Genomic DNA, 14,766 nt, shown 5'->3' with positions numbered 1-14,766 from the left:
GGAAGCAGAATCATTGTTGTCTAGTGATATCAGACAAAATCATTAGCATTTAAAATATCTGAACCATCAAACCATCAAAATATTCTGATTTGGACAGAAGCACAGTGAATTGAATATGCCCATCAACTATTATTTGTATGGTACACTAATCAATAAAGGCATGGAGTCCATGAGGCTGAGACTTAGAAAATTTCTGCTTTGAAATGAATTTCTTTTGTTCTGTATGCTATTTGTAAGATAAAGAACTATGAATAAAATGAAAAAATATACTTTCAGTCAAAATTCAATACAATATTTTATTAATATTTAAAACATAAAAGCACTGAATTTCAGACTCGGAAGCAGTGTGAAATGTGGCTGATTGATAGAAATTTGGTGACTGGAGACTTCGTAAGCGATATTACAACTTCACTGCAATATTATACCCTGCTTCATGTATGTATGCAGATTTCTTTCTGTATATATGTTTCACTCTTTGACTTGATCTAAACCGCATTGGTAAGAATTCCTCTAATCTTCTTGTGTAGTGAGTATGTGTTCACAAAGATCTATTTCTGGACATTACATTGTTGCTACTTACAGTATAACAATGAGTCTTTTGCCCTTCACACTAAAAAAATAATTAGAACACTGCGATCCAGTCCTCTGGATTCCACTCAACTCTTAGTCTCCAACATCCTGCTTTGAAAAACCTCTACTTATTTATTCTAAAGACTGGATTTTCCATAAAATTTGTTACAGCTCATTGCACATAGACTCTGTAGGTCAATGAAAAGCAGAGATATTACAGCAATATTACATTAATAGAGAGGTGTAAGAATTGGAAGCATAGTGCTTAACTTTATTGAAAATAACTGCAAACAACACAGAAAACTGCAACACAACACTAAAAGACACAAAGGGAGTGGGGAAAAATCCATTTGGTGAAATATGAGATAGGTCATTTTGGCACCAGGAATTCCTTGGAATATTTGAATTTAAATGGGGTAATTATGATACACACAAGTCACTAAAAAAAACTAACATGTTTTGATAGTCTTCACCTACAGGAGCGTCAATAACCAGAGACGACAAACTTAAGGCAATTAGCAGACCTACCAGAATGAGTATCGTCACAGACAAGAGAAAATCTGCAGATGCTGGAAATCCAAGTAACACACACAGAATGCTGGAGGAGCTCAGCCGGTCAGGCATCATCTGTGGAAGAAGTACTGTGAGATGTTTCGGGCCGACCCTGCTAAAGAGTCTCCATTTGAAACATGTACTATACTCTTTTCCATAGATGCTGCCTGGCCTGCTGAGCTCCTCCAGCATTTTGTGTGTTTTAGAATGATATTGTGATTCTTTATACTTATTGGAAGGTTGAACTTTTATTTTCTTTATTCGTTCTGGTTGCTTAAGAAAGTAATGAAATTTAATTTGTTGAACAGTCCATGTGGTGAAGGTTTTCCCACAGTGCTGTTGTCTGTCTACCTGAGTAAGCAGTATGGTGGGTGGGGGTGAGGGGGGGATCTCCAGATTTAGTGTGCACCTATGCATTCACTGCCCAAGCATATGCAACCCCTGCATTGCTGGGCAATAAATTGTGGTTTGAGAGGTGCTGTCAAGGAAGGCTTTGGCCATTAGTTGAAGGATATGCCACAAATGATTAACTTGTGAGCTATGTTGGATGAGCGGTGGAGAGAACACATGCTGCAGAATCTCCTGTGTGAATGCTTATGATATGGCTGCATTTTCTTCCAATAGGCTGATTAGGATAAAGTGCAGAGGAGCAGGGCTAATTGATGAAGAATATCCTTCCAATGCACCCAATTACAAAGCCATAAAGTGTTTATTTTAGGAATAAATCAAAAGCAGGAAGTTAATGTTGAATTTATACAGAACCTTGGTTAGACCACACCTGGCATGCCATGTACAGTTCTCCTTTTCATACTTCAAAGAAGGACACCAAGATATAAAAAAGTTTTTAACAAGGCAGTTGCCAGAATTCAAAAAAGAATTCAGACTCCAAAAATCAGGAAATGCTCAACAGTAAGGAATTCATTGCGCTGGGAAACAGAGGTATTTAAAATCATGAAGAAATTTGATAGAGTAATTGAGAATCTGATACTACTTGTGAGTGAGGTCGGTGCAAGAAGGCATAGTTATAAAATGGCCACAGAAAAAATATATTGTAGAGGTGTTGCTTTACACAGTGTGATAAAACAACAAAACCAATACCATATGAAATTATTGTGCATATTCAAAAGGAGCTTAATACATACACCTGGATGAAGGACATAGAGGTCAGAATAGGAAGGAATAATGTGACGTACAGTTTGTTTACTGTATCAGCGCTGAATATCCATATACCTTTATAACATTTCCATCAAATTCTAGTCCTGTAATTTATCCTGTTGTTGATGTTCGGCTATTTAAAAAAAGCATTGTGCTATCTATCTGAGTGAAGTCATAAGGCATAGGAGAAAAATAAGGCCATTCAGCCCATTGAGTCAGCTCTGCCATTTGATCACATCTGATTTATTTTCCCCTCTCAACTCCATTCCCCTGCCTTCTTCCTGTCATTGAAGTTATCAAAATATCTGTGGTGTGTTTTGATCTTTGCATTGAAATAAGCTGGCTCTAACTCAAGTTGATTGATGTTATGTTCTTTCTATTACTTCATTGGCAAACAATTTGGAGTTACTTTTAAGATTCTTGGGCAGGTGTACAATGTTTTATGTACTATAGATTACATTTTATTGATGGCATGAAAGTTGGTTATGGCAGGGTTTGTGGATGGTGCCTATCCATCTCTTCAAATAACTAATGAATAGCAATCACTGCTGAAGTTAAGAGGGGAAATTTGCCTGGATTGTCAACAGCTTGAAACAGGTGGAAACAATCTTCTCACTTGTTGCAACAAAACTTTCATATGTCTTTTGATATGTCATTCCCCTCTACCATCATGGAATCTGTATTATCATATTACCATCATGTTTCAATGTCTGAGCACTAGGTACTGTTAGTTTTGGCCTTTCAAGAATTTTTAACAACAGCATTCATTAGATGAACACTAATGCCAGCTAAGTATTCAGACCTCTTCTTTTCTATACTCAGGAATTGGACAAAATAGCTGTAAGCTGTACCTTAGAATGTACATTGTTGTGGTTGGAGATGGAAGGAGGAGGCACTTGAAATATTGTTACAAATTCCAAATTTGTTCTCCTGTTGGATTCTGCATCTAATGTGATAGAGATAAAGGGCCCCTCAGTGGTCTGTGTGGATTCAGTTGATCTCAGTCATAAAGTTAGTTAAAGTCTGTCCTGAGCCTTATTGGCTCATCAGGCTGGTGCTTATGCCAGTTTCCGTGGTGTGAAGTGACTGAGAGTACGAGACTCCCTCCCGGATAGGACGCCAGTCTATCGCGAGGTTAACCCCCAGCATTTTGCCGGTACCCATTTTCAGCTGGGTGGACTGGAGCAATGTGTGGTTAAGTGCCTTGCAGAAGGACACAACATGTCCCCTCGGCTGGGGCTCAAACACACGACCTTCAGATCGCTAGTCCAGCACCTTAACCACTTGGCCACGCGCCACACATCTCAGTCATAGGGATGGTAAAAATAGGTTCAGTGCCTGGATCCAAAAGGGAAGAAAGTATCAGTCGCTATTCTCACTCAGGCTTATTATCCAGTGCCAAAGCCTCAAAACTCCAGCAACAATCCTCTGCAAATAAATAGTTGCAATTAATAAACACTCAGAGGTCACAAATGTGTACTGAGGCACAGTGCTGAAAACTTATTGGTGTCTTAGCAGGGCACAAGTATAAAAGTGGGAGAAAGATTACATTAACCGATCAGGGGAGAGAATTAATTCTTTTAACAGTGCTGCCACTTTTTGAACACTACCATATTATTGAAGAGTCTCTCTATGATTGTTAGTATCCAATGGCAAGATCTATTTTTATCTTGTGGTTGATCCTGTGTCACCATGAGTATTCACTTCAAGGGCAGACCACACAGCATTTGTGGCTGCTGACTGATTTAATGAGACATCTTGGCGATATTGGTCAGTAGGAGGAAATATCACAATATTAATCTGTCTCATGCCTTGTCCTTACAGATCACCTTTAATGCACTGAATACAGGCAGCACTTGGGTTTTAGTAAGCTTGTCTCATTATCAAGATGCAAAGATACAAGAGAAACTTTGGGGTCCTCTATCTGTTATGCCTGGTTTTTGTTCCAAGTGATTCAATTTGTACATAATTTTCTTGGAAATTTCATTTCAAGTAATCAGATATGTTGGATAAAGAATGTAAAATAAATACTACAATCAGAGACACTAAAACAATTACGAGCTGGGGAATGGGGAAGGAAGAATGGATAGGAATTAGGAATTCTATTCTTAAGTATAAGGAATGAATGATGAAACTAGTAGAGACTGTAACACATTTTCATTTCATTAAGATGAGGATACAGAATGAATAAAGAGCATAAAGGAGGAATAAAATGTTTCTTACAGAACATTTACGAGGATTAATTGAAATTCTTAGAGCTACCTCAACCCAACTCATATCTGAGAACTTGAAGTTAGTAAATTTTGAATTTGGCAGGTTGCACTAACATCCTTAGGAAACTTCCCATAAGAAAAAATAATGTGGAAGCAGCATCTGCTTTAATGGTGAATTCCTCATCTCAGCTTGATTATAACAGAGGCCGATAGTAAATTATATGACGCACTCCAGGATGAAGAGTGGAGGAAGGGCAATAACTGAATAAAACACAGATGAAATGCATTCATCTCTTCCATAGCAACTTATTCCATAGTCTGAGATCCATAAGCATCTATCTTGTTTAAAAAGGATTTGTATGGGGTTAGGGGAAGGGCATGCTATTAAATGTGATTTGACAAAAGCATAGAATTATTTATACAATGGTATAAACAGATAACTGAAACACAGTGAATGAATAAGCTGTGGAACTTGGTCCAGTTTTGTAATATATAATTCCTACATACTTCATATTGAGATATCAATACCTCAAAATTCAATTGTGCATTGCTGTTTTGATTTCAGTGTAATGTAATGGAAAATAGAACATTGAACAGCATTGGCCCTTTGGCCCAAACTGTTGTTCCAACCTTTTAACCTACTTCAAGGCCAATCTAACCAGTTCTTCCCACAGAGACCTCCATTTTTCTTAAATGTACTTTTGCTGGAGTGAATGTGATTGCGATCACTTCTGTGACACTCCAGAAACTTGACAATCCAGAGAAACACAAACTTGCTCAAATGACGCAATTTACTACTCAGTCGCGTACAGGATTGTGTTATTCCCTTGAGTCATTTTTGTCTGCTCCAGCTACTTGAGGGTAGGAGGCAATTGTCTGGATATAGATGCATGAAACCACAATCCTCCTTGTATTCCTGTGTACAGATCTTACCTACATGTCTGTGTAATGTGAAAAATTGCTTATCTATACCTATCTATGTGGGCAATCATATCAAAACCATGTTATATAATTGTTTGTGAATGTTTGTCTATCTGCATGTGTACTGTAGGTCTGTTTCATTCATCATTTAATCTTTGTCTAGTTGTGAATAGCAAGACTATACATCTGTACATCCAGCAGTCCTTTGCCTTATACCAGCTGTGCCTGGAAGGAAGGAGTGTCTATTAATTGTTTTTCATTCACTAAATTTTTGTCATTCAGCCAATCAAATGCATCACCTGCCCTGGAACAAATGGGCCCGTCAGTATCTAATTGCATCAGGACAGGAATCAGAGTAGTGTGGAAACCCTTTAAAACCTGTAACTAATCAAGATGTTTCAAAATACTCTTTTATCTGAGACTGATTCAATCAGAGAACAGACTGTATCCATTTCAATGCTTGTATTCTGGCCACATTTCAGAACCCAACTCACACACCAGCTCCATAAATAAAACTGGACTCAGAGTGTGTGCATACAACTGTTTCAAAGAATATTCTAACTTTTGGTGTACTTTCCTAAATACTTTTGAAAAGACCATTTTCTCAGACTGCTCTTGCTGAGAGATCTTCAGCCTGTTTTTATCCCACAAAAACACATACTTTGCCACTTTAATATAATTTTAGAAAGCGTTTTTTTTTGCTAGCATGATTTATGAAACGTAGTGACTGAACTAGCTATTTCCCTGGCAATGCCTCCAGGTACCCACACTGCCCTGAGCCAAATGCTCCATTCTTTCTTTATTCCCAGACACTGTGGTCTCTATCACAGAATGTAGGAAGAAATATGCCCAATTCTTGTGGGAAGGGAAAGAATGAGGATTTGCGCCTCTGTTATTGACTCTGTAATTTACCAAGTCTTTCTCTCTCATCATTTTTCATGTCACTCAGACCTTGTAATTTTGATTGGGTATTACTATCCTTAGACAATATTGTTAGGAACACTGTCACCTCACTGATCCATTTTTAAAGGTTTTCTTAAGATGCATGGGTGTTATTTTATTACTGTAACAAGTTGCATATAGGATACCATCAAGTTTCTCAACTAACAAACAGAAAAACATTAAAAGAGTGTGCTTAAGAACAGAAATTAAGATATATTGGAAAGGTGTTGCTTTGAATGGAATCCTCTTTCATATGCTCAGTACCATTCCCTGATATGCTAGACATTTGCCATCACAGGATTATAATGGACTGGTCAGAAAGAATGGGGCATGAGCATTTGTGGAGATTTTCTTACCAAATAGGTGATCAATAGATTAGTCCAATCACAATCAAACTACCATATCCATCTCAACTTCAATTGATGTGATATGTTATGTGGCAATTAAACTACAAGTTTTTTTGGCTGGTGAACTGAAGACTGGGAAGGTGAGCTGGTGCATGCTGGATAAGGCATTTGAAACTTAAGGTTAACAACTGAAGCAGACTCAGTAGGGTATTGGTCATAGTTAAGTGAGACACACATATGTAGCAGCAGAGAAAGATGTTTGCCGGACAAGCTGAAGTTTTATTTATTTATTTTCTTATGACATTAAATTCCCTCAATAAGTGGGGAAGTGAAAAGAAGAATTAACCAATTTTGAAGTATGAAACTGAATTGCCCAGTAAGCCATCAAACAATCTCCAGCCATCAAGTTGTTTCCATGAAAGGTCCAGTGGCCATCAGCAGTTTCCCCTGATACACTGACAAGCCGGCAGTAACCAAAGAAACAGAGAGAGCTGGTTCAGCTCAAGTACTTGCCCACTGGACTAACGTTCAAGAAAGAGCCCCCACTTGAAGGTATCATGGATAGCAAACACCAGGGCTGATGGCAATCACTCCAAGCCATAAGCTTCAGGCCTTTCATATCACCTTTATGAAACATCTCATCACCCTGCATGTTCTGAAGGGCAATGGAGAACCTGCTTTCTCAAACTTGCTGGTAATTGCAACAAACTTGTTGCACATTGGGAATCCCTGTAGGCAAATTCAGAACGATAAACCCACTCCCAACTGGAGAGTCTGCTAGTACAGCTGCACCCTACACCAATGTATATCAGGATGGACCTGTGACTGTACCTGGGAAGAAAAATGTAAGTGTTTCTCTCCCTTAAAGCTGCCCTGCCATCTTGCTGCTTTATACAATTTGAAACAGAAAGCAAAATAACAACTCAATAATTTCATAGAAATGAATGGTAGAGACTGGGCTAGATGGCCACCATAAACAAGTACTGCACTCTGCAAGTTGATCATTTTTTGCATACCTCTACCAGGCAAGCCCGGGCCAACTGGGGCAAACCCCAACAACACAAGTACAAATCCTAGGCTGGACAATAACTAGGCTAACCTTAAGACCAACTAGCAATCAATTATGCCCCAATTGCCAAAGTTTATCTGGCATTTCATTGCTAATCACTTATGCATTTCTTGACAAAATATTTTTTTAAAAAGGAGTTGGGGAAAGGTAAAAGCTGGGTTTGTATATAAACTAATAGATTGATAAGTATGTTTATAATTTACATAGATCACAATACATCAAAAACATATCATTTAATCAAAAGTCAAGAAACAAGATGGAGTGAGGGGTAACTCAAATGAGTATGCGAAGAAAACAAGAAATATCCTTTCCCCCAGCATCCCCACCCCCACCCACATCAAGAGTTTTTGCGTTGCAAGTCTCATCACCTGAGCAGTTGGAGTTCAAAAAAATATTTGAAGCAGCTCCAAGTCCCCTGTGCCACAGAGAACCAACTGCTTCATAATCCTCAATCTGTTGGGCGGTGTCCCTGTTTAGCATTTAAACCAGGGCTTCTCCTCACAACTCAAAAAATAGAGGCTTTCATCTTCTTGCTTCATTTTAAACCTTTCTTGCATTTGGAATAGAAGATAGAAGAGAGAGATATATTGCATGTTCCTCCCTCTTTCAAGCCTTTTACATACTGAGGGAATGGCTGCACGAAAAACAAAACAAAGATCCTGGCCTATCAGGAACAGCCATTCTTCAGCCTCCCTTTCATCAAAGAAAAGTCATCTTCTGTTTCTTTTTTTCTTTTTTTTCCTCTTTTTTTTAAAACACAAGTTTGGTGAACTTAATACTGAAACCTTCTTTGAATTGTCAGTCTTATCTATACTCTCCCAAAGACATTTTGTATATGGGAAGGAAGTCTGTATGTTTTAGGAGAAGCTTTAGGTATCAATAAGCAGGCCAGGAAACACTCCAAATTCTCTTGTGTCTTGGCTGTCAAACCTTATAGTAGATATTTGCCGGGCTCTGTGGAGGCATCTCTTGAACAATGTACACTGGATGGCCATAGTCACCACTAACTTTTTCATAATGAGGACAATAGTTGTTATCATTAGTCCTCAGTGGAATTATGATGTCACTGGGTTCTGAGCCACTATTTCCACTACACTTTGGGCTGGCCAACGTGTTGAGGGAAAGGACTGCTGATCTTTGCTGGGAACTCTTCCTATGTCGCTTTCTAAACTTTATTAAGAGGACCACAAGGAAGATGATGATGAGGATGAAAATGATGCATCCTGCTCCAATTGCAGCGAAGAGTGCCATTTTGGAGCCAAAGATTCCTTCGCTGTTGTTCAGCTTGTCTTTAATCTGACTATCGGTTGCTGTGGAGAGAGAAAAGGAAGAAAGTGAGCTTAGCGGAGGGGGGGTTCTAATTAGTGTATTAGTTCAATTCAAGAGTTACCTTAGGCTAATTCCCATAAAATCATTAAAGCAAAGCAAAAGTTTACAAAACGGCAGATTTGTTTTCGATTTTGGATAATGGCCTATATGTAAAGATATGGGGTTGCTGAACTCTGCTTGCTCGCAAAAAAGTTTGAGAAAGAGAGGCTCCATCCTTGACTGATCTTGATGCTACCCATCTCTTGCACAATGCAAGCAGCCCAGCAGGCACTGGCAGTCGTGCAGGCATTGTTCACTCTGTACTTGAGCAGTTCTGGGGCACACCGATGCCTTCACTCAGCCCACAAGATTAGAATATACAAAAAATCAACAAATATGTGAATTGTCAACCCTGGGCTGTGTAAATTGCAGTGTGGCTGCCTTACATCAGGTTTCAAATGTGACCCCAACAGAAAGCTTAAAACGCATTGACAAATGTTGTAAAAGGACGTATACTGTTTTCATAATTTACCAGTTGTGAACAGGTAACTGGTACATACAATCCTAACTCACATCTTCAGAACAGGAGGGAACAAAGATAACGTGCCTTCAAGTTCTATCTCTGTCTCTTACTCTCTCAGACATGTAGGCGTGCACAAATCATCAGCACAAATTACTGAGCCCTTGAATGACCGAGTCTCTTTCCCATACCCCAGAGAGATAGTGATTTATAAAACAGAAGTGGCCAAATTTCAGAACAAGGGGAGAATAATGTAAATTAGAACAAAAATATGAATTATTCCCATGTAAATCTGTGAAGGGTGATTATAAATAAGTTCAATACAATGCATAAAATAGAAAGTGAGAGACAGAAAGAGAGCAGGACAGATGTAAGACAAATAACAGCACGAAGGGAATGCTGATAAAGCACTCTAAATTTTTAATTAGTGTCATTTGTTTCTGGAATATCTCCCCTTTAACCTTATTATTAGGATTGGTTTCTTTAATGACAAGTAAGCAGGGTGCTGCTGAATCAATTCGTTCAAAATTCATTTGTTAAGGAAGCTTTCAATACACTGCACTCCAAGTTGGAACCCATGGGATCCAACTCCTGCCAAGATGAAAACTAGTCTAACCTAATCTATATGCAACACTATTATCGCACAATGGTAATCTCCTATGCTGTGAAATGTGGGCAAAATAGATCAATCTAAATTTTAATTCAGTCCTGCCTTGTAAATACTCATTAAGAAATTTTCACATTCATTCTGACACCTAGTTTATGTTCAGATAAAAGTTATCTCAGCTACCAATGATCTTAATTTTCAAGTGAAGAATGGGAAATAAACACAAATGAAACATAATCTTTAATTCTTAACCTATTAAATAAATTCAGATGATAAAGATGTGTATGTGGCTCCTGGGGAGACGGGGCAGAGAAGATCCCACACCACCCTTTAAATGGCTGCTGGCATTTTGGCTGGGTTCGACCTGAGTGATGGCCATGGTGCATTTCCATCAGCACAGCATAATGCATAATTCAGTCATTCACTTTAGAACTCAACTATTAGTCACCTTTGGAATTCGTTCTCCAGTCTGACTACATAGAATTGCCTGGGAAAAACTCAAAAAAAAAATTGCAGATAGAGTTGGACAACCAACACAGCCAGCCTAATTTTCAATCTGCTGAAATAAGCGGAAGGAAAATCAAGCAGATTTTACTAGAGGAGCTTTTACACAGTGAGTAGCTCCTACCATTGTTTCCTTTCAGTTAAGACTACTGCCTTGCAGATGCGGAATGAAATTTACACTCCTGGATTACCCGCTGGGGCTTTTCTTCTGTCCCATCATTTACTAAATCTTTCATTAAATTTCTATTTTTGACTCACCTTTTAAATCAGTTCTAAACAATGGCTGAAGGGCCTACACCTGTCCCTATTTCTTACTTTTTAGCTTCTTTTTTCCTATCTGTAAAACTAAGGTAGTATATTTTACAAAGGTCATTAATATTATCATTGCACTAAAGTGGTCATCAGAATGAGTACTGAAAATGATTTATCTTTAACTTCTAATTGGGATGAGAATAGGATTTGGAACATTATGGTACAGTTTTATAAGTGATTGAGAAGGCTGCACTTGCAGTACTGTGTACAGTCTGGTCAACTTGTTCTAGGAAAGATGTGGTTAAACTGGAAAACTGGTGCAGAAAAGATTTAGGAGGATGTTGCGAGGACTGATGGGCCTAGGTTATAGAGAGGTTGGCCAACTAGGTGTTTATTTGTTAGATCATAGGAGAATGATGGTTGACCTTATAGAAATGTTTAAAAATTATGACGGGTAAAGCTAAATGGATGGCATCAGTTTTTTTCTCCCAGGGTCAGGGAGACTAATAGTGGGGGTGGGGGACTGGATAGATTTCGGGTGAGAGGAGAATGATTTAAAAAGGACTTAAGAGGCAACTTCTTCACGCTGAGGGTGGTGTGAACATTTGGAACGAGCTGTGGTCAAAAGAAGTAGTTGAGCCAGGCCCAACAGTGTCATTTAAGAAGCACTCGGATAGGTGGTGAGGCAGGGCTTAGAGTGATACAGGTCAGGCAAAAGACTTTGTGACTAGATGGGACGGCACGGCAGTCAGAATGGATTTGTTGGGCTGAAGGTGTCTGAAGTTAACCGAGTTGAATTGCTCTATGATTCCATTAACTCTTTCCTATCTGGGTGTCAGCTTGGCCATATGACAACTGCTAAAATAAGTTGAAGCTCCATTTTAAAAGCTCAGGAACTGCCTTGTTCACCATGCATGAAATCCTGCCTGTCAATTCACATAGAGAGGGCGGATTTAAGTGTTACTTTTATTTTGAAGAGGAAATTTCGCTCAGGTCCTGGCCAGCTTTGTCAATGTCTACTAAGCGATCATCTCATTTGCTGCTTATGAGACCACTGTACAACTGATTAAACAATGGTAATAACAAACAACAAGTAACAGTAATAGCATACAGAGGTTACTTTTTGGCATGAACTTTATTTTTACTGCCGATTTGGGACATCCTAACATTATGTGTCACACGAAAGGGTCTGCAAGTAATATCTCCTGTAATGTTCATAAGGTCTACGTGGCATTCTAAACACACTGGCTGAGGAAACTAAGAACTGTGCACACTGAAAACTAAAGGACTGAGGAACGAAATTCCATTGATTGTTTTATAGGGTATTGAATGAATTATTTGACAATAATTACTAAGTTCATATCCAAAGGCACCAGCTGAAAAATCAGAAGAGGGAAAGTGAACAGACTGTTTAGATTATGTGCTTCATGCAGCGTCTGATAATAGATGCAACAGACTAGTCAAAGAAACAGCCTTCCTGATCCCAGACTCCTCCTCCCCCACAGGCATTCCATGATAGATTCAGTTCTGATTCAAACAATGTGGAAGGGGCAAGATCTAACTAAAGAGACTGATAGATGTGCAAACCCTTCAGGGAAAAGGGGAGAGAATGGCATTCACCTTTTAGATCTTTCTTGGGGGGTGGATTCTCAAAGGTGAAAGATGTTATTTATTCTGGTGGGATTGTATTATAAATGTCCAGTTTCATAGCTAAAACAAAATACCAAGTCGACACAAGAATTTTTGAGAGTAATTTTCTGAATTCATGCTAAATGCGCCCACTGGAAGAACATAGCCAAAAATTTGGATCTCTGCTCTGTTAAATTCTACAGTCACTGAAACTGATAGGTTGGAGCATCATTCCCAGAAACATGAAAACGGAAAATTATTCCTCATGTCCCACAGGTCAGAGGTGCAAGTTCAATCGATTTCTATCACTGAATTGATTTACCCTCAGAAAAGTGAATTATGGAAAGATATCCTGGCAACTGTCTCTTCCTCACCTGTGTTCCCAGAATTCTCTTCTGAAGATGACTCTTTCCAGAGGGAGACAACGTTCTTCATTGTGTTGTCCTGGCCTTTACCTGGCGCTTTGGTAGGATCTTTTTCTTTCAGCGGTGGTCTTGTGTTTGGATCTGGATGGAAGGGAGATGGAAATTACTGACTGCCAGCTGTTTGGGACTTCAGTGCAGAGTTGCTGGTTAAGATCAAGGTGTTAAATGGAAAGATTCTGAAGTTACAGCACACAGCATCAGTGCCAAGCTGAAGAGTAGAGGGCTTTTGATCTTGGAAGTGACATCAAAGAGCAAAAAGTTGGGAAATTTAGAAGGAAAGTTTCTCAAGACAACTCATGTTCCCAATTTTTTAAGCTTGGTTATAACTTGCCCAGTTCCATGAATTAATAAAAACAGGGAGATTGCCGAAGGGGAAAAACATGACTCAAGCATCCTATCCTCGCATTGTGAGGATCCAAGTCAAGATTCTATTCCAAAGTGTTGGATTGTATTAGTACTTTATACACTGTGTTACCTGTGACAGGTAACCAGACCACACAATTGATATCAATGACCTAAAAGCATGATCTAGATGGAACTTAACTTCAGGATCACAAAGTAACTTATACTTGTATTCGCATTCTCACACTCTCCACCTATTTTCTACTGAAGATAGACTGACAAGTTCCCGTTAAGAGTTCTGAGCCATAACGAGGAAGTGAACTGCGTTTTAGTGCTAGTCAGCTTGCTGGTCAAGTAACATGTCCAATGCTGGATGGAGCGTTGATATCATCCAGAAGAGCTGGGTGGAAATTTGGAGAATCACCGAGGTGTGTGAGGTCAGCTGCAGATCCAAAAGGTGTGGCCAAAAGGAGCATGATGTACTTGATACCATCCATCACCAAGAGAGCTACTGAAACCAAGATCAAAGGGAGTCATGAGGAAATTCAATGACCACATTCCTACCTATCTCACAATAAGAAAGTGTGGCCTTCAGTCAAATCCCAGTCCCAAGGCCCCAAAGCACAAGTCCATCAGCAGAAGAATTCAGGCCAACTTTCTTCCACTGATTCACTGGCAATTCTCTGTTCACAACTCCTTCAACACTGGAAGTACGAAGGCCAACATCCAGTTTGCTTTGCTCAGTAATATCTACACCATAATTACTTAATAATTAGCTCCTTAAGGTTTCAAACATCTCAAGATGATATTCATTGACATCCTTCAGAATCAAGACTCCAGGGGTATCTGGGCCTGTTGCATCTGCATCTCTGAATACATACACCAACTCTTCATGAATTCTATCCAATTAAACAAGGGGTTTGATGAATGTTCACCAGTCAAAAGAATGGATTACATTGAAAAAACATGGCCATAATCAGGAGGCTCAACATTATTCAGTATAAAGCAGCTTCCCTGACTCTCAACATTTTTATTCCATGTGGCTAAGCACCCTCTCTACCACCACAGAATGGGACTGCTTTCTATTTTATCAACAGGATGCACGGCAATAACTTAAAAGGTTCACTTTAGCAGTATTTCTGGATCATTATTTCTTGCAAATCGTACATCATGCGGATCTGGATGCATCTTGCTGAACTGTTACCATTCATGGTTCATTTTCTGTAATTGCTCTTGCATGGAAGCTAACAGAGCAGCTGCTCACGTGGGGTAAACACCATCCTCTGAGAGGAACCAGGAGGAACAATAAATGCAACCTTGCCACAATCACAAAAGTATCGCAAAAAAAGTTAATGGTATCTAGTTGGGCTACGAGATTTGTGTTTGAAAGTGACGAAGAATGGCTAGAGG

General features: G+C 39.1%; 1 protein-coding gene across 2 annotated transcripts in view; it reads right to left on the bottom strand.

Moving 5' to 3' along the window:
* Window positions 1–276: 276 nt before the first annotated feature.
* The window catches only part of efnb1 (ephrin-B1), a 176,647-nt gene continuing 162,157 nt past the window's right edge, over window positions 277–14,766 (bottom strand). For both annotated transcript variants that reach the window (XM_073058127.1, XM_073058125.1), the window contains exons 4-5: window positions 12,964–13,095; window positions 277–9,079 (exon numbers count right to left, since the gene is read on the bottom strand). In XM_073058127.1, coding sequence (XP_072914228.1) covers window positions 8,694–9,079; window positions 12,964–13,095 — 518 coding nt within the window. In that variant the 3' untranslated portion in view covers window positions 277–8,693. The remainder of the gene's footprint in view (window positions 9,080–12,963; window positions 13,096–14,766) is intronic.

Source organism: Hemitrygon akajei, chromosome 10 (genome assembly GCF_048418815.1).
Source record: "Hemitrygon akajei chromosome 10, sHemAka1.3, whole genome shotgun sequence".
NCBI classification, from domain to species: domain Eukaryota; kingdom Metazoa; phylum Chordata; class Chondrichthyes; order Myliobatiformes; family Dasyatidae; genus Hemitrygon; species Hemitrygon akajei.
This window is presented reverse-complemented; position numbering and strand designations above follow the sequence as displayed.